The 26,011-nt window shown below is 52.6% G+C and overlaps 2 protein-coding genes across 5 annotated transcripts in view; one reads left to right on the forward strand and one right to left on the reverse strand.

The window, feature by feature from the left end:
* Positions 1 to 23,118, forward strand: part of LRIG1 (leucine rich repeats and immunoglobulin like domains 1) — a 110,159-nt gene extending 87,041 nt beyond the window's left edge. The window contains exons 10-19 of one of the 2 annotated variants that reach the window (XM_047747200.1): positions 4,729 to 4,800; positions 5,593 to 5,664; positions 9,611 to 9,774; positions 16,572 to 16,892; positions 18,076 to 18,357; positions 18,810 to 19,229; positions 19,577 to 19,702; positions 20,307 to 20,449; positions 21,055 to 21,343; positions 21,441 to 23,118. In XM_047747200.1, coding sequence (XP_047603156.1) covers positions 4,729 to 4,800; positions 5,593 to 5,664; positions 9,611 to 9,774; positions 16,572 to 16,892; positions 18,076 to 18,357; positions 18,810 to 19,229; positions 19,577 to 19,702; positions 20,307 to 20,449; positions 21,055 to 21,343; positions 21,441 to 21,676 — 2,125 coding nt within the window. In that variant the 3' untranslated portion in view covers positions 21,677 to 23,118. Of the gene's footprint in view, positions 1 to 4,728; positions 4,801 to 5,592; positions 5,665 to 9,610; positions 9,775 to 16,571; positions 16,893 to 18,075; positions 18,358 to 18,809; positions 19,230 to 19,576; positions 19,703 to 20,306; positions 20,454 to 21,054; positions 21,344 to 21,440 lie in introns of both variants that reach the window. The other variant, XM_047747192.1, reaches the window with a different exon arrangement.
* A 774-nt stretch (positions 23,119 to 23,892) lies between these two features.
* Positions 23,893 to 26,011, reverse strand: part of SLC25A26 (solute carrier family 25 member 26) — a 133,011-nt gene continuing 130,892 nt past the window's right edge. For all 3 annotated transcript variants that reach the window (XM_047747220.1, XM_047747214.1, XM_047747208.1), the window contains one exon: positions 23,893 to 24,237. In XM_047747220.1, the coding sequence (XP_047603176.1) occupies positions 24,120 to 24,237 (118 nt within the window). In that variant the 3' untranslated portion in view covers positions 23,893 to 24,119. The remainder of the gene's footprint in view (positions 24,238 to 26,011) is intronic.

A 26,011-nucleotide genomic window follows, 5' to 3' on the forward strand; every position in this document is an offset into this window, starting at 1 on the left:
AACAGCTATTTTTTGAGGTTTCTGGTGTTTTTATTTGAAGCTCCTAGAGTTTGTTACTTACTCTGCAGGGCATGTACATACGTGTTGTATCTAACAACCTCCTGAGTGCACGCTGTGTTAGGCCATTGTTCTGTGGTTGAGGAAGCACAGGTGCAGGGATGCTGCCCCAGAGCACACAGCAGGGAGGGTCAGTACAGGCTCTAGAGCTCACACTGTTCTCCCTCATCCCGCCTGCCTGCCTTCGTGTGTCACCAGCCATTCCTGCATGTGTCCCACAGGGACCCTCCAGGAGTGGGGATGGGAGCAGCCATGACCACTGACTGGAAGCTCAGAGGGAGGGCTTCAGGCGGACAGGAAGAGTCAGTCCCCACTCCATCTCCGCAAGCCTTCTTGGGTGACAGGGGGAGCAGAGTGTGTCAGGCAAACAGCCCAAGAGCCGCAGTGGAGCGTGGGGTTCCAGGAGAGCCCTTGGCGGTGGGGGGAGTCTGAGGAGTTAGAGCTTCACACTGGTTTTGAAAAGTGTGGTTTTTACACCCCTTGTAGACTCGGAGCTCTGAGTGAGAATCTGCCCTCTTGGCTCTCTCACAGTTCTCTCTCTCCTTGAGCATCCTGTATTCTGACATTCTGACAGCATGTCAAAAAGTCTGTCAGTCTCCTTTTCCTTCCCTAAAAACGTGCTCTGTCTTACCCCCTCCTAGGCCCCGTACCTAGGAGGCCGGGGAACAGGCAGGACAGCACCGTGGTGGAGCTGCTGGGGCAGAGCACGCCCACGTCCTGCGGGGGCCTCCCTCTCTGACGCTGGCCTCTGCCCGAACTCATGGATGTGGGGGGCAGGGGCAGCACGGCGGGCAGCGCCACCAAGGCTTCTGGGGGGTGGGTCCCTCCATTGGAACTGGGAGCCACTTCTTAGGTAGCGTGACATCCACGAGGTTCTGGTGTGTGAGCACAGGTGGTCCGGGGTTGTGCAGAGCGCAGCCTGTGTCTGGAGCCCGGTGCTGCCTTCCCAATTGCCACAGTCTGTTCCCTGGTGTTTTCTCTCCTCCCCGCTGGACTAGGTTCAGCACTTCTGCTTTAAGTCCTAAGTCCGTGTGCCTTACTCACCCCGTGCTGTCGGACGCAGGCTCCCTGAAGGCAGCGGCTTCCACACTGACCTGGTCCTAAGACCCGGGACCTTGTTGGAATACGCCGTCTCCGGCCTCCTCCCACCCAGCCCTGCTGAGCAGAATCTCGGGGCTGGAGGCTCTGTTCGTGTGTCAGAATGAAGGCAGGAAGCAGACAACTGAGGGAGATGGGGACAGGAATTGTTTAATATGATTAAATACATGCACTTATTTAGATGGGATGGTCTCATGGTTATGTTGAAGAAGGAAAAAAAGAATCCTCTTCTTGGATGAAGAAATGAAATGGCGTGATGCCTGTGACCTAGATCCCCGTTCAGCCAGCCAGGCTGGGCCAGGGTGCGGCAGTGAGGAAGTGAGCCTCGCGCCGTCGGGGGCTGCGCACAGCCGTGTGAGGGCTCCCTGTGGGCTTCGTGACACTGCGCCACCTGCCCATGGTGGTGTGTGAAATCTTCTCCATTAAAGCAGAAAAAAGGAAAGCCCACACTTCGCCGCAGTCCTGGCGCCCGGCACTGGTTAGAAGCCACTCCACAGGGTGTGTGGAAGGTGTCAGGGAAGTGCTTAGTGCACGTGCGAAGGAAGGGGCCCGCCCGGCCTGGCTGTCCTCCTGACTCGGTCTCCTGCCTAAGAAGCTCGGCTGCTTGCCCGTGGCAGAGAGACGTGTCCACGGCCCCATGTGGCCCCGTCCGAGCGGCTGGTAGGCAACGCGCTAGGATCTGTCAGAAGCCGGGAGTGTGTTCTCACAGAGAAGGGCTGCCATCATGTCTCTGTGGGGCTGCGCTCACCACTGGGTCCCTCTGACCGGGTTCGGGCTTGCCTTTCGAGCACGTGCGGGTAGGTGTTCAGGGACCTGCCTGGCAATGGGCAGGGAGAACTTCCTGCCTCCGCCCAGTCAGTCAGGGGAATGTGAAGAACTGGACCGTGACACCAGCCTCTTGATTCCGGGGAGGTAGGCTGGGCCTGGGTGGGTCCTGCCCCGCGTATCTTCGCAGAGTGATGGCAGCGCCCACGGGGTGCTGTTCATTGTCATGGGTCTGCGGGGTGGGGGGGATCAACAGGTCACGGCTCCTCTGGGTCAGTACAAGGACCCACCTTAGCAGTCTGCCGGCATCTGCGGGGCTGTGTTAGCAAGACCCGAAAGGCCTCTGGGGACACTTAGCCATGCTGAGAGGTTGTATAGCTGACTTTTGGGGTCACTCTCTGCTCTGAGGGGGGGGCATGGGGCAGATCAGGCCTGCAGTCCCTTCTCTGGGAGCCCTGGATCAGGTGTAGCCAAGCGTCAGCCACCGCTCCCCTGGGGACAGAAGGAACCTCCCCCCTGCCCGTGGTCCCAGCTTGCCCTCTCCCCACAGCCACCCTTTCTTGGAGCTGGCCCAGCCTGCCAACTTGAGCTCCTGCCCCCAGAAGTGCGCCTGGAGATTGTAAGGGGCTATTTTAATCCACCAGCAGGGTCGTTAACCCCCACATAATTGAGAATTTGTTTTATTGCTATTGTTACCATTAGGAATAACGGGCTGCCCTCCCTGTAAAAGAGGTCAGCGTGACTAATGTGTAATGAAGGAAATAAAGGCCAGCTTTCTCCTGGATGTAGTTTACGGGAGATTTCACTAAACAGTTAATACGTTTTACTGGGACCTGGAGCACAATGACCCAGCCTGGGGTACCCAAGGAAGCGAGAGGTTGGCAGGCGCTCGCGGACGCCTGTGCTCGGGGCCCCGCGTGCTGCTCCTTGCCGGGCGGGCGCTGGGGTTCGGGCAGGCAGGCCGTGTGGCCGGCGGGTTGCTGCGTGTCGGGGTTACTGGTTTTGGAATGAAAGCTTGCAGGGCAGACAGAGCGCGTGTGGAAACCCTTTCAGGAGGAGGCTGTTCTCACATTCACCCAGGCCGCCTCCTGGAGAAAGAGAAGCCGAAGGGGTCTCTGGCCTTTGTGACCCTCCATCCTCCCAGCGGCCGGCCGTGTTTGAAGCCAAACTCAGAGCTGCTGGTTGGCTGCTTGGGGGAGGCCCCGCAGGGAGGAGTCTGTTCCTCATGAAATGGGGGGACCTGGCAGCTCCCGTGCTCGCCCTGCAGGTGTCCGTTGGGTTTTCAGTGCCCCCCATCCCTGAGAGTAGGGGAGGAAGCTCCTCCTCCCGCAGCTCGCGGCGCTGGCTGGGCCTGTCCGTGTGTGGTCCCGTCTCCTGGTGCTGGCCGGGGGAGCCCTGCGCGGTTGCTGGAGGCTCAGGGCCCGGGCAGCAGGTCGCATCTGGCTGGGACCTCTTCGAGGCTGCTTTCAGGGCAGGGCTGGCGGCTGCTGTCTTCCCTCACAGCCTTCATGCAGGTTTGAGGTAGAGCTGGCCCCCAGTGGAGATGTCTCTCGAGTTCTCGGGGCGGGGGGTGGGGATCCCAGACAACACCTGTGCTCTTCCATGGCTGGCTACCGTGTCCACCTGAGGAAGCCCTCCCTCCCTGAGCTGGAGATTCAGACGTCGCAGCAGCCCCCATTCTTGACAGGCCCTTTAGATGCTCCTGCTGGGCATCAGGCGGGAGAACCCACGCACCTGCTGGCACAACCAACTGGGGGGTGCTCGCTGAGAGGGTGTTTCCTCTGCCTGCAGGAGGTACAGGGCATGCCCAGCTGACCTGTCATCAGAGTGTCACATAGTGAGGAGGGCAAACTGGAACCTTAGTTCTTTTCATTCCCGGTGTCCAGCCCACTGTGTCCCCCATCCCCACAGCAGACTGTCCTTTGGATTACACAGCCCAGCAGAAGCAGTGTTCATTCACTCCAGGTGTACTGCAGGGGGCCAGATTTTGGCTTCTGGGAGAACTTGGGGTAGTTACTCTGGAGGTTGTGATTAGAATTGCTTGGAAATAGGAGCCCCTTCTCAAGGGTAGGCAGTCCAGGGGTACACGGATTCAAAAACCTTGGAATTGACCTTTGAGGACCTGTTTGGGATTTAATGAACCTAGGGCATCATTCAAATTCTGGACTCAACAACAAGAAATCTGGGCCCTTGCTTCAAGGGCCTGCCCTGCACACCCTGAGGGGCCTTCCCAGAGGCAGGGGTGCAGCTGATGGTGGCTGCCTCCTGGCTAGTAGGGTGCGTGTCAGCTGCAAAGAGCTGGGGAGCCATCAGGATGGATGCCCGTTTTCCTGCCCTTTTCTTGCTTCCTTTGGGAACCTTTATCCCCGGTTTGCAGAAGTGGGTGGTAGATCTTAGTTCCAGAGACTATATTCCCTCCCCTGACTCTGCCTCCCTCTCACTAGCACAGTAACCAGTCCCCTCTTGCCTGTGAGGCTCTTGGGTGGTCGCCAGAGACAGCCTGGGCCGGACAAGGGGATTCCCACTTAACAGCCCAAGGAGCCTTCTCAGGCGAGACGGCGCATGCCCCTGCGACCTGTCGTCACTGTTACATTCTAATAAAGATGAAAGTATTTCATTTCAGAAAGGGGGAAGGCCTGCATGCCTCAGGCCCGTAATCTGAGTGCGGGTCGGATTTCCACCTGCCCCTCACGGGACAGACTTATCAGACGGCACTGCTCTAATTGTGTGTTCTCTCCCTCCCATTCCTCCCTCGTGTCTTTTGTTTTTTTGTTTTCTTCCCCATCTCTGGATGTTTGGAAATGGCAGAACTCTGTTCGGAAACAAGATCAAGTCCGTGGCTAGGAGAGCCTTCTCAGGACTGGAAGGCTTGGAGCACCTGTGAGTATCTCGCCAGACCTTCCCTGACCCAGAGGCCTGCCAAATGCGGCTGCTGGGGAAGTCTGCTAGCAATTTAATCACGTCTTTGTAAACCGAGAAACAGCCTATTTGGAAACGCCAGCTGCTTCCTTCTCATTATAAGTCAGCTTCAACTTCGGCCTTTATTTTGCCCATGCCAGGAACAGTCACAGAACATATGGCCAGTCAGTGAGCGCCTAATTAACGGGGCTGCTGTTTGGATAAATACTGCCCCCCACCCCACCCCGCCCCTGCCCTGCCTCCCCACGGCAGGGGCCCTCCACACCTCAGTGCAGGCACTGTGTCCCAGCCCCGGCTGACCGCACCACGACAGTGGCCTATCAGTGCTGAGCACACTGTGGGCTTAGCTGGGAGGCTTTTTACTGCCCTGGTTGCCTCTGGGAGGCTGGGGGGAAGAAGACGGAGCCGGCCCAGGGACGCTCACGCTGTCACCATCCAGGGAAGATGCCTCTAGTACTCGATTCTTGGTCTGTTTTGTCTGGGAATCAAGCTTCACCTGAATTCTGTTGGGAAAGGTTTTGCCTGTTGACTTGGTGAGCGGGCCTCAACCCAGCTTTGATGCTGCCCTCAAGCTCGTGTCAGCGTCCGGGAGGGGACAGCCATGTAGAGTGGACTTGGGACACGGTCTGGCTAGTACCTGGTGAGAGCAGGACCGTCCTACAAAGTCCCTGAGCTTCTTGGCTCAAGCACGTAGCTGACTCGGCAGAGGGTGCCCAGCGTCGGTTTGGATGAGGAAAGACTGTTCTTTTGCAGGAACCTTGGAGAGAACGCAATCAGATCTGTCCAGTCTGATGCCTTTGTGAGGATGAAGAACCTCAAAGAGCTGTAAGTACCTGGGATTCCCTGGCCCTGGTTAACATGGGCAGAGAATTCAGAATGAGAAATGCCTTAATTCTGCGATGCATCGATATATATACCAGATGGGGCCGTTCATATGTGTGTAGGCCCCTGGGGGTGGCTTCTGGATTAGGGTCAGCACACCTGGCCTTAAAGGGTCACATAGTATTGTCAGCTTTGTGGGCCAGAGGGTTCTGTCACAGCTGCTGTACCGTCATCCTCATAGACAGCAGCCATCAGTAACACCAATGTATGGGCGTGGCTGTGTGCCAATAAATTCTTATTTACAAAAAATTGGGCCTGCAGCCTGTAGCTTCCTGACCGCAGCTCTAGAGGACGAGAAATGAATTCTCTTTTAGAAAATGGATAATCATTCCTTTAATGATGTCAAGGACAATTCTCATGCTCCTTTTTAAAAATAGAGCAGCTCTATTGACAGGGGCTTCCTGAAAGAGCATGTTGGCGGGGAAGCGAGGCCGAGATCACGGGTGGGACGGTCCCAGGAAGCTGTGCGATCAGTGAAATGGCGCCCAGCCCACATCTGCTCCGGGGCCGCCGCAGTGATTCGTGGGCAGAGGTGCTGCCACCGTAGACCCTGACCATGGGCCCCCCGGTGACAAGGGTTGGAAGAGCTTGCTGGCGCCCTCGTCTGTGGCCGAGGAGCTTGTCTGGGTACTTAGGTGGCAACGTCCATGCTTCCTTTTTTCCTCCTATACGTTAATCCAGTTCTGCAGACAGTCTAGCTGCAATTTTGATTTCTGAAAGATTTGGCTTTTGGTCCTGGAAGTGCTGACAGAAGGGTAGAAGCCCAAGGGTAGCCATGTTTGCGTCCTGACCTCATCCTTGTTCCTGAGGCAGTTCCTGCTGGGCCCTCGGGAGAAGTGGGGAAGTAGGAAGGCGTAGTCCCCGCACTTTAAAAGGAAAGCAGGCCCCTGATGACACTCCTCTGGATAAGTGAGGGGAGGAGAGGCATTTCAGGCACCTGCCTTATGGCGTTTATGTAGCTGTGAGATTCAGGCCTGTTGAGTAGACATTCTTTCTTAGAAGGGTCATGATCTTAAAATGGTGAGTGTTCACTGTGCATTTCTTTCAACTTTTCTTTGAAACTTTTAGTAACCTGATTAAATGGGAAGAGGGTATTCTGGGAGAAAGAGGGAAGGGCAGAGAGATTTTCCTTCTGGCCTCTGTAAAAATGGAGGTTTCCTGAAATACTTTTCTAGTTGGGAAGAACTGGCCCCTTCCAGGTGCTCGGGACCCCCCCTCCCCCAGATAAGCCTCAGCGTGCTTCTGGAGGCTCGGCCTTGACTGCTGCCTGGGTTTCCTGCGACTCGCTACATGGACCCAGTGTGGCTGGCCCAGGGCCCAGTCCTCTGACGGGAGAAACGGTTAATTCCACTTGGTCGTTTTCTTCCCCCCATCTGATCAAGGCAGGTTGTACCGTGTACTTAGTCATGCTCTGGGTAAATTTCCATAAGCGATGATTAGAAACACATTTTGACTTGGAATCGTGAAAATGCACTGTAAGCCAGCAGAGTGATGGGATGGCTGGAGGCGGGAGTTGCGGAAAGCGGTGTCTGTTAGCAGCTGACAAGAAGGAAGAGTAGTGGAAATCTGCAAAGCCTTGGGGTTGCTGGCTGTTCCCAGTTCCATCTTCCAGCCTCACTTTTGTCTTTAAAGGGGTGTGTGTGGTGGCAGGGGTGTCCGGGGTCAGTGTCCTTTCTATCTGGCTGGACTTGCTCTCCATCTGTCTTGTTGGTCCTTTTCTTCTTTAGGAAGAGCACTCACGCATGCACGTGAGAACTGTGGGGAGGGGAAGAGGGAGAAGGAGAGCCTCAGGCAGGTTCCACGCTCAGCACAGAGCCGGACACTGGGCATGAGATCATGACCCGAGGTGAAATCATTCAGACCCGTTGATTAACCAGCGGAGCCACCCAGGCACCCCCGGTCTTGCTGGTCCTGACTCACTCTTCAGGAAAGTCTTCTTTCTTCCCCCGAGTACCTTCTCCGTGCCGAGGTATTGTCTCCTCTGGTGAGGTGGGCTTCACTGGAGAAGGCAGGAAATCCAGAAGCAGGCTAGGCCAGTGCTATGTGGCATGAGGTATAACTTCCCACACACGTTTCTGATTGGCAGTAAACGTCAGGTTTGCTTTTCTCACTTTGTTCCTGTGGCTCAAATGAAATCGGTCCCTGTTCTCCACACAAGTGCATCAGGTCTCACAGTAACAGCCCAGTGTCTTCCTCTAGACTTCACTCAGGCTTTCTGACAGCAGGAGAGTTCCTCTCCGTGCTTCACGGGCGCAGCATTTTCGGTGTGTGGTGACGGCCCTTCCGCCCACCACCCACAGCCCCCCCTGCAGCAGCTGCTGGTGTCCTGGGCCGGTGGGAGTCAGCCACTTCCTCGGTCATGGCCGTGGGAGCCCTCCTGCCACCGGACTAGCTCCGCAGGTAGATACCTCAAAGAGCAGAGCCACCCAAGCAATAGAGCCACCCAATCAAGCCACCCATCAAATACAAACACACAGATCTTTTAAAAAATAAATAAATAAAATCCAATGCTGATTTAAAGGTCAGATGTGGGCAGACATCCCAGTTAGAATGGCTTTGAGGTCATTTGTAGCAGTCTTTGAAAAAGCACCTTCTAAAAGTATTTTAATATGAGATAGTTAATGTGGGAACCACAAGGACAGGACGGAGGAGTAGATTTTCCTGAATTTAGCTAGCAGGGGTTCTCTGGCTTGCATGTCACTCTTCCCTACTGTTTACTAATTTGACCGTTCTCTCAGAAAGCGCGTGTGAAATAGAGGAAAACCAGAAGCTGGCCCGTTTGATGTCATGGTTGACATGTGGGGAAACTGGTGTGTGGAGGAGGTTACTGCTCTCATATTGGCCCACGTGATGCTTGTGGACTTTCTCAGTATACTTGTGCCCCCTCTTGTCACCGTGTACTAGAGGCAGCTCATGACAGGGGAGCCCATGTGTTTTCTCCCTTGGCCCTGTGGGGTGTGGGCTGGCCTCCATCACTGAGCTCACGGCCTTGAGGTCTTCCAGGAACAGGGCAGCTAGACTCTTCGGTTGACTTATCTTCAAGTGACTCCCCAGGAAGGAATGTCCGCTGAGATGGTGATTCCGATTTCTGCTTGAAAAGCTTATCCTCAGTTGCTGAGAAATGAAAAAGAAAATATTCTCTGTTTTGGTTGGAACCTCACAAAACCAAAGTTGTGCATTCTCATGCTCCCTGGGCAGTGGCAATTAACTAACAAGCACTGTTTAGGGAGCGGAGTCCAGTTCTGCAGGCCTCCTGGATCGCGCTGGTGCACAGACAAATACACAAACAAGAGGGAACCACGCTGGTGAGACTTAGGTTTTGGAAGTAAGAAAACAGGCAGCTGTGCCAAATAAAAAACCAACAGCAATGTAGAAAAGAACGCTTCTCGGAACTTGTTTCAGATTTAGATCAAAGTCTCAGACTGGGGCTTATCAGGAGAGTGGGAAAAAGCAGGGGGACAGGGCTCCTGTCTCTGTCGGACAGCCAGAGGCTGGAAGAGGTTAGATGGTGCCCGCAGGGTCACGTGAGAGCAGTGAGTGCCCGTCTCTGCGCACACGTGCACTCGGGGTTGTGCTCGCCGTGGGGCCAGCCGTGGGGTCAGTAAGGCCCGCAGCGTCCGCACCCCCCGGGGGCTTGTTAGAAAGGACAGATCTCGGCTTCCACCCCAACGTCCTGAGCCCGACCTGCATTTAGTGAAAATCTCCAGGTAGATGGGACGTCCTGCTCTAGGTCACTGGGGAAGAATGGAGAAAAATCTTTTCCCTTCCTAGATTGCTGGTGTTAACAGCAGAAGCTGACCAGGGGTGACAGAGGGACAGAATCTGTACAGCAACGGGATGTCCCTGTCTTGAGGTCACACATCCGACATCCCTTTTGTTTCTCTTTCAGCCACATCAGCAGCGATAGCTTCTTGTGTGACTGCCAGCTGCAGTGGCTGCCCGCGTGGCTAGTGGCCAGGATGCTGCAGGCCTTGGTGACGGCCACCTGTGCCCACCCAGAAGCGCTGAAGGGCCGGAGCATCTTCTCCGTGCCGCCGGAGACTTTCGTGTGCGGTAAGACGGCCTTTGTGGCTTTTTTCTCACGAGGGGCCAGGAGGCCAAGGAGGAAGCCCTCCGTATGGGAGTGACTCCTGTGAGCAGAGGAAACCCCAGTTCCTGCTTACCGGTCAGCCATTGGGTGCAGCCGATTTCCCACGGAAACCACACATAGTATTTGCTGCAGGGATGCCTCATTCTGTGGTCCTGGGAGGACGTGCCTTTAATCAGAAGGGAGCCTGGGCTGGCTCAGTTACAAATCAGAATAATCAGTTATTGGAAGAAAGTTGTGTTGTCTGAAGACGGCTCCGGTGCCCAGGTTTAGCTGTGAATTTACTCAGTGTAGGAAGCTGGGGTTTTAATGTGTGTTTCTTTCCAGCCCCAGGAATGAAAGGTTAAACACAGGAAGAACAAGTCTCATGAGAACAGTTACTGTAGTAAAAATAATTCCTTGTTGTTGACTTGCACTCTGGCTGTTTCTCCAAACCACTGAAGTCTGCCCTTGTAACCTTATACTCTTTCTTCCTTCTGATTGTTGGAACACGGGTCTCGCCATCTTTTTTTGACCAAGGGTGCTCGGAATCCCGCGTTTGGTTGCACAGAGCATAGAGGCTGGCCGGCTGGGGACGGGGCTCCTGGTCTCTAAGCAGGAGGGAGGGTGGGATTCGCAGGCAAGATGGGAGCTTGGGAGCAGGCGTGAGTCCCTCCTGCCTTTTGTCGTCCTGTCTGCCCCCTGCCTTGGGTGTGATGATCCCAGCTGGGAGCCACCCTAGCAGTGTGGGGACCCCCGCAGTCCACTTCTCCACCCTACTTCTCAGGCAGAGCAGCAGCCAGGGTGCCTCTTGCAGTCCGAACACAGGTGCCCCCCTTCCATGCCTCCGCCCGCCACCACCATCACCACCGCTTCTGAAAGTGGGCTTACCCTCCCTTGTGCTGATCCAGTCCAGCAAACAGCCCTGAGAACACGCGGTGCGGGACAGGCCTCCGGAATGAGCTTTCCTCCCGGCTCAGCGTGCGGGCATGTCTGTGCAGAATGTGGAAGTGCATCCAGCTCCCGTTCCCAGGGACAGAGCATGCAATCTGCAGTTCACCAGGGACCTGGGCCTTGACCATTCAGCTGTTAATCAACCTTTCTGAAATGGAGCTTTCTGCGCCTTCCTCCCTTTCCCTGTCCCAGGGCATCATCTTCCCCTTTGGATGAGCCACTGTGGGATGTGGGCCCTGCTGCGCCCAGCCTCCGGCCTGTGGCCCTGGCGTGTTCTGGGGTGTTCTGAGGTGCAGCAGCCGTCTGTGCCACACTGTCGCTCAGGCTCGTGAGTCTTCCCCCTCTTTATAAAATGGAAAAACTGCTTCACACCCACGAGCATTGCATCAGAAAGTCAAGCAAGTGTTGGTGAGGATGGCACGGTGTCCAAACCCTCCTGCGCTGCTGGTGGGAATGGAACCCGGCGCAGCCCCTTTGGAACACAGTTTGGGAGTATCCCCGACAATTAAACATAGGATAACCTCCTAGTTATGTACCCAGGAAAAACAAATATATTTACATAAGACCTGGACACAAATGCTCGCGGCAGCATTCTTTGTAGTAGCCAAAGAGTGGAGAGACTGCAGGCGCCCATCACTGGGTGCACGGATCCATACACAACAGCACGGCCGCGCTCTAGAGCATTCCTGGGCCGTGGAAAGGGACCGTTCGTACAACAGATGAACCTTGAAATATTTGAAGTGAAGGAAGCTGGTCACAAAAGACCAAACCCTCTGATTCCGTCTACATGACAAGTCCAGAAGGAGTGAGTGTCATGTCCAGAATAGGTCCCCATTTAGGGGCCACTGCAGGGATGGTAGAGAGGTCGGTGACTACTGGTGGCTTAGGGTGGAGAGAGAAGGGATGATAGTCGGAGGGTAGGGAGTTTCTCTTTGAGGGCAAGAAAATGTGTTTATATTTACCGTGAAGATTGTTGTGCCATGATTCTGTAAGTCACTGTGTCAGGTCAGCAATCAGTCTGTAGAATACTGAAGAGTTGTATGACCCCACTACCATCTACCTGATCATTCTCATCACCTGTAAGAGAAACTGTGTGTTCACAGCACTCACACCCTATGCTCCCCTGTCCCTAGGCGCTGGCAGCCATGACTCTGCATTGTATCTCTAGGATTTATCTGTTCTGGATGTTTCATATAAATGGACTCCTATAATATATGGTCTTTTGTGACTTTTTTAACAACGTAATTTTTTACTATGTATCAGTACTTTTTTTGGAAGAGAGAGAGACCGTGAGCAAGTCATGAGTCCAGGGTGAGGAGGGGCAGAGGCAGAAGGGGAGAGAGAATCTGAAGCAGGCGCCATGCCCAGCACAGAGCCCAACACGGGGCTCAATCTCATGACCCTGAGACCATAACCTGAGTCAAAATCAAGAGTTTTACTTCTTCCTTTCCAATCTTGATAGCTTTTATTTTTTCTTGCCTGATGGCCATGGGTAGAGCCTCCAGTGCAGTGCTGAACAGAAGTGGTGAGGGCAGACATCTTTGTCTCTCTTGAAGTGGGAGAAGCATTCAGTCTTTTACCATGAGATGTGATGTTGTGGGTTTTTCGTAGGTGACCTTTTTCTGGTTGAGGAATGCCCTTCAATTTGTAATTTGTTGAGTATTTTTATCATAAAGGTGTTGGATATTGTCAAATATTTTTTCCACATTTGCTGAGGTGATGATTGGGATTTTTTCCCTTTATTGATATGGTGTATTACGTTGATTTTTGGACATTAAACCACACTTGCATTCCTGGGATAAATCCAGCTTCATCATGGTCTATAATCCTTTCTGTACGTTGTAGGATTTGGTTTGCCAGTATTTTTATATTGTTGAAGATTTTTGCATCTGTACTCATAAAGATCTATAGTTTTATTTTTGTCTAATTTTATTATCTGGGGATACTTGACTCATACAGTGGAGTCTAAAAATGTTCACTTCTCAACTGTCTTTTTGGAAGAATAGGTGACGGATTAGTGGTAATTACTCTTTAATTTGGGGTAAAATTTACCAGAGTAGTCATTTGAGTCTGGACTTTTCTTTGTGGGAAGTTTTAAAATTATTTATTGTGTTTCTTTACTTGTTACTATCTATTCGGGTTTTGATTATTCTTGAGTCAGTGTTGGTAGTTTGTATTTTTCTGAGTTTGTATGTGTATGAGGTTTTCTTGTTTGTTGGCACACAGAGGAGTCATAGTATTCTTATTGATGTCTGTAGGGTTAGTTGTAATGTGCCCTTTTTTTCCCCCTAATTTTAGTGTTTGAAGTCTTCTCCTCACTTCTCTACAAGTCTACAGTTTCTTCAATTTTGTTAGTATTTTCAAAGAATTAACTTTTGTTTTCATTGATTCTTCCCCCCCTCTATTTTTCTCTTATTTATTTCTGTTCTAATCATTATTTTCTTCTCTTCGGTTTGGATATAACTTGTTTTTCTGATTTCTTAAAAATGATAATTTGAGATCTTCCTTAATGTAGGCATTTACAGCTCTAAATCTGTCTAGAAGCACTGTCTTAGGCTGCAGCATTTGAGTTTTGGTATTTGTCTTCACTTTCATTCATCTCAAAACACTTTCTAATTTCTCTTATGATTTCTTTTACTTACAGAAGTACCGGGTAGTTTCTGAAAATTAGATTCCCAGTATTCCTTCTGATACTGATTTTTTACTTCATTTCGTTGCCATTAAAGACACTTTGTATGATTTCTGTCTTTTTTAAATTTATTGAGCTTTGTTTGTAGCCTTACATACGGTCTCTGTTGGAGAACATTCCATGTGCAGGGGAAGATGTTTATTCTGCTGCTGTAGGGCGGAATGTTCTGTAGATACCTGATAGGTCTGTTTGGCTTATAGAGTCATTCAGGTTTTCTCTTGCCTTGCTGGTCTTCTGTCTCATGGTTTTATCCGATCATTGAACATGGAGTATTGAGTTCTACAAACTACTGTTGCATTGTTCATTTCTTTCTTCAGTTTTGTCAGTTTCTGCTTCTTGTTTTGTGGAGCTTTGTTAGGTGCGTATATGTTTCATGTTTAGGTCTTGGGATGGACTGTTTTATATTATAAAAAATGACTCTTTGTCCCTAATAACCATTTCTGTCCTAAAAGCTATTTTATCTGATATTGGTATAGACACTGTAGCTTTCTTTTTGGCAACTATTTCCCTATTTGTGACCTTGAATCTAAAGTGTATCTCTTAACAACAAGAAAGCATGTAGCTGGGTCATGGGTTTTTTTAATCCATTTTGGAATCTTGCATTTTGACAAGAGGGTTTAACTGATTTGTTTGATGTAACTACTGATAAGACAGAATTCACGCCTTGCTATTTGCTTCTTAGGCATCTTTTTTGTTGTTGTTGGTCCTGTGTTTCTTCATTACTGACTAGTTTCGTATTAGGTATCTTCTGATACACCATTTTAATTCCCTTCTGTTTATCTTAGTATTTTTTGAGTTATTTTTTTAATGACTGTGTAAGGACTATAATTAACATCTTAAAACAATCTACTTCAGATTAAAAATGAAATTAACTTCAGTAGTATGCAAAATTTTGCTCCTACTAAGCTCCATTTGTGGAGACCCTCCTTTGTGGTATGGTTGTCATATAAATTACACCTTTATTTATCATAAGCCTGTCAACACAGTTTTGTGATTATTGCTCTGTATAGTTGCCTTTTAAATCATATAGAAGAGCATTACAAAATTATACTGTACTTGCATACTTATATATGTAGTTACTTTAATGCTGTTTATTTCTTTGTGTGGATTTTGGTTACTATGTGTCCTTTCATTTCAGCCTGAAGGATTCCCTTTAGTATTTCTCGTAGGGCCAGATCTGGTAGCAGCGAATGCTGTCAGGTTTTTTGTTTTTAAATCTGAGAGCGATTTAATTTCTCCTTCACTTTTGAAGGACGGTTTTGCTGGATACAGATTTCGTAGCTGACCAGTCTCTTTCAGTGCTTTGAAAATATCTCCTTCCTCACCTCCATGGTTTCTGATGAGAAATCAGCTGTTCATGTCACTGAGGATCCCTTCTGTGTTGGTTGCAGCTCTCCTGTTTAAGATTCTTTGGCTTCTGACAGTTTGACTCTTAAGTTTCTGGGTGGGGATCTTTGACTTTATCCTTTTTGGGTTTGTTGAACTTCTTGGATGGGTAGGTCCCTATTTTTCACCAAATTTGGAAGTTTGGGGCCATTATTTCTATACTGTTTCCGTCTCCTTCTTCTTGGACTTGCATTATTTGTATGCTTTGATGCTTTGATGTCCCACAGGTCTCTGGGACTGTTCTCAGCTAACTCCACGGCTTTCTCTTTCTTAGACTGGATAGTTTCGATTTCACCAGCCCTTCTGCCTGCTCAGTGGAGCTATTTAGACCTTCTAGTGAATTTTTAATTTCAGTTATACTTTTAAACTCCCAAAGTTATATTTGGTTTACTTCTACAATTTCTAATTCTTTATTGGTGGTGTTTGTTTGGTGGGAAAGTATTCCAACACTTTTCATATTTTATAAAGCCAATATAAAGTTTTCATTTAAGTCCAAGATCTAGGCTTCCTCAAGAACAGTTTCCATTGACTGCTCCCCGCCTCCATTTCTTTGTAGGTTTTATAGTTTATTGGAAACTGAGCCTTTAAAATCATGTGGCAACTCCAGAGATCAGATTCTCCTTCCATCTTGCCCCTCGTTTGCTGTCGTTCTGTTTATTATGATTTGTTGAGTGACTTTCCTGGACAAAGACTGTAGTCTGTTCCATGTGGCCACTGAAGTGCCCCCTGGTTTGCTGATGACTGGACAGAGACTCCTTCAGTCATCTCAGAAGGTCTCCCATCCTTTGCCCAGTAGCTCTGGTGTGCTGAGGGCATGCGGCCACTTCTGTTGGCACTGATCCGCAATCACAGGTGGGAAATGAGGCTCCTCCCAAGGTTTTCTTGGGGAAGGCAGATAGGCCTTCTAGAGCTTTAGGAACATGTGGGACCTTTTCATTGACTGCTTTCTTTTCCTTTTTGGTTTCTGGGCCAGCCTCCTGTGGGCTCCAGAGGATACTGCCTCACCTCTAGGGGCTGCTCATTTCTGTCACGTGTCCTAGGACCAGGGCTTCCTTGCTGAGCCCACCGCATCAGGTCAAATAATGCCAAAGGATGGGGTCCTTGTGGGGGCTCCACAGCCATTCTGCCCCTCTCGGTGGTCACTAGGCTGCCAGGTTTTAAGGCTACCACAAAGCTGGGCAGAGAAGCATGGAACTTAAGCTGAGTTAGATGCCACAAAGCTCATGTTCCTTCTTGAGATTCAGGCATTTTCTTGAGTCAACCTTCCATAAGTTGTTACAGCCTTCCAGAATTCTGAAAAAGTTGATTACAACCATTTTTGCCAGTATTACTGTGGTTTTAATTGAGGTACAGATTTTTGGAAGAGTTTGTCTCGTGTTCTGGAAGTGCTTCTCACTCCCCACCTCTTGGCGTGAAGTTGGTGGGTAAGGTCTATGCATTCCCGACTGAAGGTTCCTCACTGTTAGTGTGTTTTGTAAGATGAGCAAGTGAAGCAAACTGTGGTATTCTCCCGGAAACTCCTGAAATGCCTGCTTTGGTACAGGAGCACTGGCGGATGGGTTTGTAGTCCAGGGGTGTGGTCACAGAGGTGATCCCGGCTCAGGGGTTTCTCGTCGGAGAAGGCCAGAAATCCCGTTCGAGTCGCTCGCAGTGTCTGGTGGAGCTGAGGGCGAGCAGATACCCTGCAAGACGCGGTCCCTCTGTGTCCGGAGAGCCTGGGCAGGAGGCTCTTCAGTGTGGCTGCCCTCTCCGCAGATGACTTACCAAAGCCCCAGATCATCACCCAGCCGGAGCCCACCATGGCCGTCGTGGGCAAGGACATCCGGTTCACGTGCTCGGCGGCCAGCAGCAGCAGCTCCCCCATGACATTCGCCTGGAAGAAGGACAACGAGGTCTTGGCCAACGCCGACATGGAGAACTTCGCCCACGTGCGCGCGCAGGACGGGAAGGTGATGGAGTACACCACCATCCTGCACCTGCGCCGCGTCACCTTCGGACACGAGGGCCGCTACCAGTGCGTCATCACCAACCACTTTGGCTCCACGTACTCGCACAAGGCCAGGCTCGTTGTGAACGGTAAGGCAGCGCTCCTCACGCGGGTGCAAGTCCTCTAACGCCGCGCGGCTCTCCATGACCGTGTCAGAAGGATGTGGCCCCGAGACGCATGAGCCTCATTGGGACACTGGCGTCATGGATGTCACTGGTGTCATTGGTGCCTGGGGGGGCCCCAGAGCAAGTTCTGGAGGTTGAAGGGTTGTTCTCAGCGATTTACCTATTTCTAGTGACTTTTTAAAATCCAGTTTTTATGTTAAATGCAATGATGGGCCCAAGCCTCATATTTTTATCCATTTATTCTCCACAAACCATGATGTCCGGCGTCCAGATTCCCAGCATACCCGACTGTGGGGAAACTCCTGCCCTCTGAGCTTTGGAGCCTCTCCAGGCGGCTTTTCTCAGGGCTGTGGGCCATCAGTTTAGGGCGGAAGAGGAGCCCACAGCTAGCGTGGTTGAGCGCCCCACCACCGTAACCTGGCTTTTAAGCCTCCAGTTATTAAGTGCTAGAACCGGGGTCCCGAAGCCCTTAAAGGCCGCCGGAAAACCCATTCTCTACCCCACACGTGGCCTGTGGTCTTGGCTTATTCTGACGGAGTCCTCAGTGTCAGAAGCTCCGGGACCTGTGAGACTTGCTGCCGAACTAAGCCCGACGGGAACCGTGGTGGTACCCTGGTGTGTGCTGGCGGCTGGCTCGGAGAGTGTGGCAGAAGGAAGCTGGCGGACCGCCCCAGCTGGCGAGCATCCAGTGATGGGGCCTGACACCGCCTCTCTGCCTCTGCTTCCCCAAGAGGGAGGGGCCCTCCCGTTGCCCTGCCCAGGGCAAGGGCATGTCCTCCTTCCCCGTCTTTATGTCCTGTTGGAGCAGATCCCTGTGTCTCCCGGGCTCTGTTCTGGTGGTTAACGAAGGCAGGCGGGCATCAGTGCCCGGTATTTATGGGCTGTCCCCCATGGACAGATGGCCATGTGAGGGGGCACTAGGCAGCCTCGGGTTCACAAGAGCGAGCCACGGACGGGAGAGGCTGGCCATTTGGGGGAGCCAACTGCTCCTCTCCCAGGTGGTGGGAGCAGGTCAAGACAGACGCCGGCACAGACGGTGGGGAGGGGACAGACACCCACCAAGCGGGAGGGCTCTTCGCCAGAGGACTTTCCTGGCTTTTGCGTCCAGCTCTTCCTTCCCACAAGCCTCATGGTCTGTATTTTACAGTGTTGCCGTCCTTCACCAAAATACCGCATGATATTGCCATCCGGACTGGCACCACGGCCCGCCTCGAGTGTGCTGCCAGCGGCCACCCTAACCCGCAGATTGCTTGGCAGAAGGACGGAGGCACGGATTTCCCCGCCGCACGTGAACGACGCATGCACGTCATGCCTGACGACGACGTGTTTTTCATCACGAATGTGAAGCTGGAGGACATGGGCGTGTACAGCTGCACCGCCCAGAACTCGGCCGGCATCGTTTCCGCCAACGCCACCCTGACTGTCTTCGGTGCGAGCGCTCACACCCTGAGTCTAGGCGGCCACGCATGCACGGAGGGGGCAAGGGGTCACCCCTCCTGGGCACCTGGCAGTGGCCGAGTGGGCTGTGCTGCTTACCTTTGCGTAAAATGTTCAGGAAAATGTTAGAAAGCAGCTCAACAAGTGGTTCTTTTTTTTAAGGGAATATTTTCTGTAGGGCTTTCATGGAACATTCTCAGACTGCCCTCTGACTCGGGCTGGATGGGTGGGCTGTCCGGCCGGAGACACACACAAGCCAGGCACAGGACAGGTGGGGGAGAGAAGGGGCTTCTCTGTGGCTCAGGAGTTACTCCTCCTCGTCAGAGCTACCCCCAGAACGGTCAGGATATGGTCAGTGTCAGGTCTCCCAAAAAGCTCTGATCAAGATCTGTCCAGAAGGCAGGGCAGACCCCTGGACTAACCATCTCCTCTGACTTACTGCAGAAACCCCATCGTTGGTGGTGCCCCTGGAAGACCGTGTGGTGTCCACAGGAGAAACCGTGGCGCTCCAGTGCAAAGCGACCGGGAACCCTACGCCCCGCATCACCTGGTTAAAGGGGGGCCGCCCCCTGAGCCTCACTGAGCGGCACCACTTCACGCCCGGCAACCAGCTGCTCGTTGTTCAGAACGTGGTGGTGGAGGACGCGGGCCAGTACACGTGCGAGATCTCCAACACCCTGGGCACGGAGCGCGCGCACAGCCGGCTGAGCATCGTGCCCGCCCCCGGCTGCAGGAGGGACGGCAGCACCGTGGGCATCTTCACCATCGCCGTGGTGTGCAGCATCGTCCTGACGTCGCTGGTCTGGGTGTGCATCATCTACCAGACCAGGAAGAAGAGCGAGGAGTACAGTGTCACCAACACAGGTCAGCCACTGCTGGCGAGGAGGCAGAGTGCCTCGGGCCTGTGCATGGCAGCCACGTGCTGGCTTGTCACCGCAGTGACCTCCTGGGGTCATGCCTCTGCTTGTTCTGGCTCCCTCACCGTCCCTGTGTGCTTGCTCACACTCTCTCAGACCTCCAACAGCTGTGTTTTTTACACCCAGGTGGAAAGTGAGGCTGAGCTGGGCCCCCCAGACCATCTCTCTGCACAGCTTGGGCGGCTGCTGTTGGGAGAAGCTTGTGTCTGGGCCTGATCGCAAATGGATGTTGTCACGTCTTGTTCCCACGGAGGATGGGGACACCTGCTATCTGACTGTCCTATCTCCTTGCAGATGAAACCATCGTGCCACCGGATGTTCCAAGCTACCTCTCGTCTCAGGGAACTCTTTCTGACCGGCAGGAAACTGTGACCAGGACTGAGGGTGGCCATCAGGCCAACGGGCACATCGAGAGCAACGGTAAGCTCAGAGCCCAATGCGACCCTGTCCTCAGGAGCCCCCCGCCCCCACCCAGGGCAGGTGCACGGCCTTATGCTGAGCGCATCTGACCTTGAAGGCTGGCAGACTGGAGCCTTCTGTTGGGGTTTTTTGGCCCTACCCTGTGCATGTTCTCCAAGGTTTTAAAAATCCAACCCCCAGAAAGTGGATCTATTGGGCTCAGCATCTCCTGGTCAAGATAAGGTAGGATTGAATAAGCTGCAAAGGACATTACAGGCCCTGAAACCAGTCCATTTGTTGAGTAAAGGCCGGGCCCAGGCCTGCTCTGTGGTCCAATCTCTGCTACCAGAAAGCTCACCCAGGGTGAGCTACCGCTACCGGGGAGATTGAGTGCTTACGGGGGGCACGTCTGTCCTCACAGGAACCGCTCCCCGGCACAGCCTGAACACTGAAAGGCCTGCCTGAGGGGGTGGCTTGTGTTACCAGTGCTCCTTGCTGGTCAGCAGGCACCCACTTTAAAGACCATTGTCAAGAGGACTGTTCGAGTAGTTCCTGCCGCTTGTTCCCATCAAGCATCCTCTGCCCAGCTAAGCCCATCGTTTCTAACTGAGGGAATCTACTGCAGGTACTTGTCCAAGGGACGCCAGCCTCTTCTCAGAGGCGGACGCTCACGGCATCACGTGCCGGCAGCCGAAGCTGTGCGGGGGCTCGAACCAGGAGCCCTGGACCGTGATGGAGAAAGTGCCGCAGGGGCCGGGACCACAGAAGACGGGTAAGAGCTGCTCTCCTCGGCAAGAGTTTTCAGTTCTCAGAATCAAAATTCAGGTGGACCTATTCATGAAATGAAAGCAAGAGATGCGTTACGGGTCTAGGACTGCCTCAGAATCTGGTATTAGGTGTATGAACAGGAAGCTGGGGCCTAGCTCTCCTGATTCCGAGGTAGCAGGGCTCTTACGTCAATCTGTGGGGTGGTGAGCCTGGGCTTGAACTTTCCAGATTTGTAAAGGGAAAGGCCAACCTGAAGCACCTTTTCACCAGGCCTATTTTTGAGGCTGTATTTCTAATTACTCTGAAGACTCCTGACAGCACGTGGTGGGTCATGCGGTCGGATTTTTTTTCTGTGATGGAAGAGTAGGACCACTTTCTCTCATGAAGCAATTCCTCTGAACGGTTGAAACATAGGGGCCCATTCTTCCTTAATGGCTTGGTATCTACCCAGTCCTCCTCCTGTGACCATGCCTGGGGGAGAGGGGAGGTTTGAGAGAGGTGGTCTAAGCAGGGCTGTGGCCTCCCGGCCAGGGATGCAGCTCTCTGTTCTGGGCGGGGATGCACAGCTCGGGGGCGGTGGCTGTGATCCGTCTCTGCTCGGTCCTGCAGAGCACGGTGGCCCGGTGGCATGCGGGGACGGCAACGCTGGTGTGGACGGTTATTCCAAGGAGCAAGCTTTCTATCCTCCGCCTATGAGCAGAGAGAGTACACAGCCAGGCACACTCAGTAGCCAGGAGCCCGGTCAGACACACCGAGAACATTCTCTGCCGCCTCTAACCAGTGGGACTGCTGACGGGTCCCGCGCCGACTGCAGGGGGTCCCTCTACCCCAGCAACCACGACAGAATGCCGACATCCTTGAAGAAAAAGCCACTGGCGCCTCCAGATGGGAAAGGTAGACGTTCACGACCTTCCAGGGTGGCGCCCGCGGCGGGGTGGGGACGGGGAAGAGGCCAGCCTGGAGCTCTGACGCGGCCCCTCCTTTCTCACAGGGGCCTCTCCGTGGACTTTGGCAAGGTTGTGTGAGCCGGACTCGAGAGACCTCCAGCCTCCCTCGACATTAACTCCGGGCAGTCCTGAGCTCTCTGACGTCCCCAGCGAAGGCCAGCACTTGCTTTCCAACGGACACCTCCCCCAGGTGTGCGACGCCAGCCCCGAGTCCCCAGCGCTGACAGGACAGCCTCCAGGGAAGCGGGGCGCGCCCCTGCTCTTTCCACCGAAGATCTAGGCTTGGTCTACCTCAGCTCTTGTGTCCGTCTCTACAGGAAGGAGAGGTAGTAGGAGAGGCTGTAAGGAAGCTTGAGTTCAAGCGTCACTGATGTGTACAGAGTTTTTAAACTTCCATGTGGAGTGTCCGTGGTTTAAAGGACTTGCAGCTGAAGCCCAGAACCGCAAGAGGCTGTTGTGTACAAAAGCAGAAAAGTATTTGATACCCTTGTACATAAGAGTTTTCAGAGATTTCCTATATATTATATATCTTTTGCAGAGGCTATTTTAATCTTTAGTGCATGGTTAACAGAAAAAAAAACGTACAATTTTGACTATTATTTTTCGTATCAGGTTGCTGTTTAATTTTGGAATGGGGGGGTGGGGAGAAGTTCTGGTGCCTTAATGCATGGATGGAATTTGTAGAAGCGAAAAACCACATTTGCTCCCAGGAGTTTCTGGAGGGCGGGGCGGAAGGGAAGTCCTGGGGTTTGCCTTGCACTTCCCGGGACAGCCCCCGAGGATGTGGCCCAGCCCAGGCCCTCCTTCGTGTGCATCGGCTTTCACTTCCCGTCAGTATCACTCACTGGGGATGCTCGCGCAGCTCGCCTCCCTGCGGTGTCCTGAGATGCCCGTGTCGCCCTGGACCTCTGCCCTCCAGGCTTTTGTAAGTTGGGAGTTCCTTGCCAAGCAGAAGGGAGGGTTGTTGATCCACCGCAAGCCTTTGTTCCAAACAACGAAGCACTGCCTGCCTTCCTTCCCTGAGAAAAGCAGATGTGGTCGTCCGTCTCACTCGATTGTCCTTTGAGGCTTAATTTACTAAGATAGAGGCTGCTGGTGTTGGTACCTGTGGACTTTTCAATAGTGATGTTTTAGTTCAGCCAATAGCATTCATGTGACATTGACCATGGGGGAGAAAAAGGGTCGAGTCCCTCCTTTCCAGGGCTAGCTTCTCTCTGCTGAGGATCCGGAGCATGTCTGTCCACGTCCTTCCCTCACACAGACAGATCCGGGCTGGGGCTTTAACAAGTCGAGGCCCCTGGCTGGGGTATATTTGCACTTTCGAGACCTGTAGCTAACCATCTTGTGAGTGCCAATGTGTATTTCAGGAAAAATTACATTGAAAACAAGGTCCTTAAAAAATCTCAGAAAGCAAGTTCCTTTAGCCCCAAAGCTGAAGGTACAGACTGACAAAATGGTAAAATTGTACTCTCCAGTGTCCTCACTGTTCTAAAAGGTAAGCACATTTAGAATTGTGTTCTCAACAGTCAGCTGATTGTTACTTCCACAAAATATGTGAATTTGCTGCTTCTGAGAGGCAATGTGAAAGAGGAAGTATTACTTTTATGTACAAAGTTATTTATTTATAGAAATTTTGGTACAATGTACATTGAAAAATATGTAAAATACTGAAGTGTCAAACAGCATTGAAGTGTCTAAAATAAAGGTTCATTTATAAATGTTGATTGTGTGGCTGTGGGCATTCTTCTACCCACCGTTTCTCCCCCTTCCCTTCCAGAAACTCCCTTAAAATAAAATGCAGTTATGCTGCCTTTGTTTTCCCAAAAAAGGGGAAAATTTCTTCTCAGCAAAGCAAAATCCTATACTTCTTTGCTGCAGGGAAGATACACCGCCCCTAGATTCCTGAGATTTCTGAATTCTAACACCTGGAGCATATTAGTCAAGCTCCGCAACAGTGACCTCCCCATTGCAATTTCCAGCACTGCACAACAACCCTTCCCAACGGGGCACGAAGATGCTGCGCTCGGTCTCCCAGCCGGCCCCGGCCCCCCCTTTGGGTCTCACGTGGAGGAGCGTGGAGTGGGGCTCAGGTCCTCAGTGGGCCCACCACCCCCTCCTGCGCCGAAGCCAGCCAGTCCCACCGAGGCCTGAGCAGCAACTGCTTGCTCTCTTGCGCACACCACGTGGGCTGCCGGACGCTTCTCTGTAAAATAATACAATCGTGTTTTTTAGGGGAAATCTGGGGGTAATTAAGAACAGCAGCCTGGCTGCCCAGAAGAAGGCCTGCCTGCACCTGCAGGTCATTGTTTCTCAACAAAGCCCTAAGCTTCACCAGGGGGAGACACCCAGCCCCGGGCCCCACTTTCCCTCTGAGTCCCCTTCCTTCCTGCTCCCGGTCCAGCCCCACTGTCTCTGCCTCCCGCGCTCGGTACGCCAGCGGGGGCAGGAAGTGCGAGACCAGCTACAGATCAAATGAAGGCTCCAAGCAGCCTGGACTGAGCATCGGCACGTGGCTTTATTCGGGGGGCGGAGGACAGGGTTGAGAGTACCGCTGTGGCCAGGGTTCCGTGTGAGCGTGCCAGCCAGACGACAGCGGGGAAGACACGTTCTCAAGGTCCCCAAGGTCCCCGTCTTCACACACTGGAGCCTGGGGCGGAGGACCACACGGCTGCTCCCGTGGCGTCCTTTTTCTTGAGAGCCGAGCAGGGGGCACCGTCCCTGCTTCAGGGCCTCTCTCTGCCGGCTTCCCACAGCAAGCTGCGGGTTTGCTCGTAAGCACCAAGAAAGATGAAACCTCCCAGGCTGATGGCTGCCATTCGAGGGAAGACACCTGCAAATAATCTGGGCAAGGAAAAAGGCAGGAGGAAAGATTCCTTTCAAATCGGTGTGTGAAAAAGGTTAAATTCCAACACCCACAGCTTGCTCAGCTCAGCACACCACGCTCATTAAACTCCGCACAGCACTTAGAGCGTGCGCTTTTTCCTTCCAGAATGGCACTAAATTACATTCCCAAGTAGACTTGTTGAAGTCTGGGCCCAGCTGTTTGTTGGCTAACGTGGCTAAATACCAAACAGCTTACTCGTGAGCCTTGCAATTAAGTCCAGTAATTAGTCAAGAAAGACTAACTCTGTCCCCACAACAGGACTGCTGAAAACGTCCAGACCGCTTCTGTCTGTGGGAGAGGGTAAAATGGACTCCGCTAAAGCAGTCCAGGGTCCGACTCCGGGGCGCGTGTCCCCCCCCCCCCCCCACCCCGCCAAGAAAGGAAGGCAGGCTCCGGGGCCAGAGGAGCTTTTCCCGACAGCTCTGCTGCTCCTCCCAGGCCTTGGTTGCATTTTGTCCTTAGAGGCCCACAAATGTGATGCCACAACAGGAAAGCGAATCTCCATGCACTCCCTGTTTGTCTTCTCCCCTGAGGAAGGACCAGAAAGGCCACAGTCTGGGGACAGCACCTCCTCGAAGGTGCAGTCCCAACGCACCCCACAAGGCCGGTCGGAGGAGCAACTTCAGAAGAATCAAAGGCAAAGAAAAAGAACAGTATTACTGGGGACGCAGACCGGAGGTTCACTCGAAAAGCCAACCTGTGGCTGCGCACGGGTCTGTTCAGAGACGGTCCTCGCGGCACTGCCAGAACCAGCGCGACCGCACAGAACCTCCTCGTGGGCAGCCCACGGGGGCCGAGACACACACCTGCGTGGCGAGTTCTGCCACAACTCCCCAAGCTGTACGCGTGAGCACGGCAAGGAGGTGAGCATCTATTCCAATACCTCAACCTCCTCTGGAGGGCAAGACTAGAAACATTCCCTGTCTTTCCAGGACAACTGAGCCTTTTTACCAAGAGTATTTTGTAAAGCAGTAAAAATCAGGACAAGCGGGTTAGCAGTGAGGACACTTTAGATCCAGTCTAGGGAAGAAAAGTGAAAATGGCCAGGTTATGTGAAAAGGACATAACCTCCAAGAGGAAAAACAGCACAGTAAGCTCAACAGGGACCAGCCAAGGGAGCGGACAGAAGGGACCGCCCCCGCCCACCCCCTTGTCTTTGCATGGCTGCCGGGACAGGTCATGCACCTCCCCTGTGAGGAGCACTCAGCACTTCTGAGGAAGACGGACTTAGCATTACGGGGCCCTTTAGTTAGGGAAGTAGGGATTGAAATCATTAAAATACTTCAGATGAGAACCTCTTGTTCTTGTCCAGAGGTAACCATGAAAACTATACAAGGAGAAAAGTCGTTTAGCTCGGTGTCATGCACCCTGTTTTTTGCAGGAGGTGGTAGGTGAGGACAGACACTCACCCATTACCGCTCAGAGGCCCCTGGGACCTTCTGGCCTGACACACAGCTGACCCTTCTTGGCCCTACCTGCACAGAGAAGGGTGCCAGGAGGGAGGTCAGCAGAAGACCACCTGTGCCATGAAAGCCAGCCAGCCTCCCTCCCTCCCATCCCAAGCAGACATTTCTGAAACCTGTGCCTTGGTTCAGCTTTTGCTGCTGATGAACTCCGCTGCTCCTGGCAGGGGCAGATGGAAGCAGTTTACGGTTTCACTAGATGACAATTGGATCTATTAACCTAATTACAGCCTTACGGCGGAGTCATTTGTGCAGTGGGAGCCTGGAG

Source organism: Lutra lutra, chromosome 1 (assembly GCF_902655055.1).
Source record: "Lutra lutra chromosome 1, mLutLut1.2, whole genome shotgun sequence".
Taxonomy (NCBI): domain Eukaryota; kingdom Metazoa; phylum Chordata; class Mammalia; order Carnivora; family Mustelidae; genus Lutra; species Lutra lutra.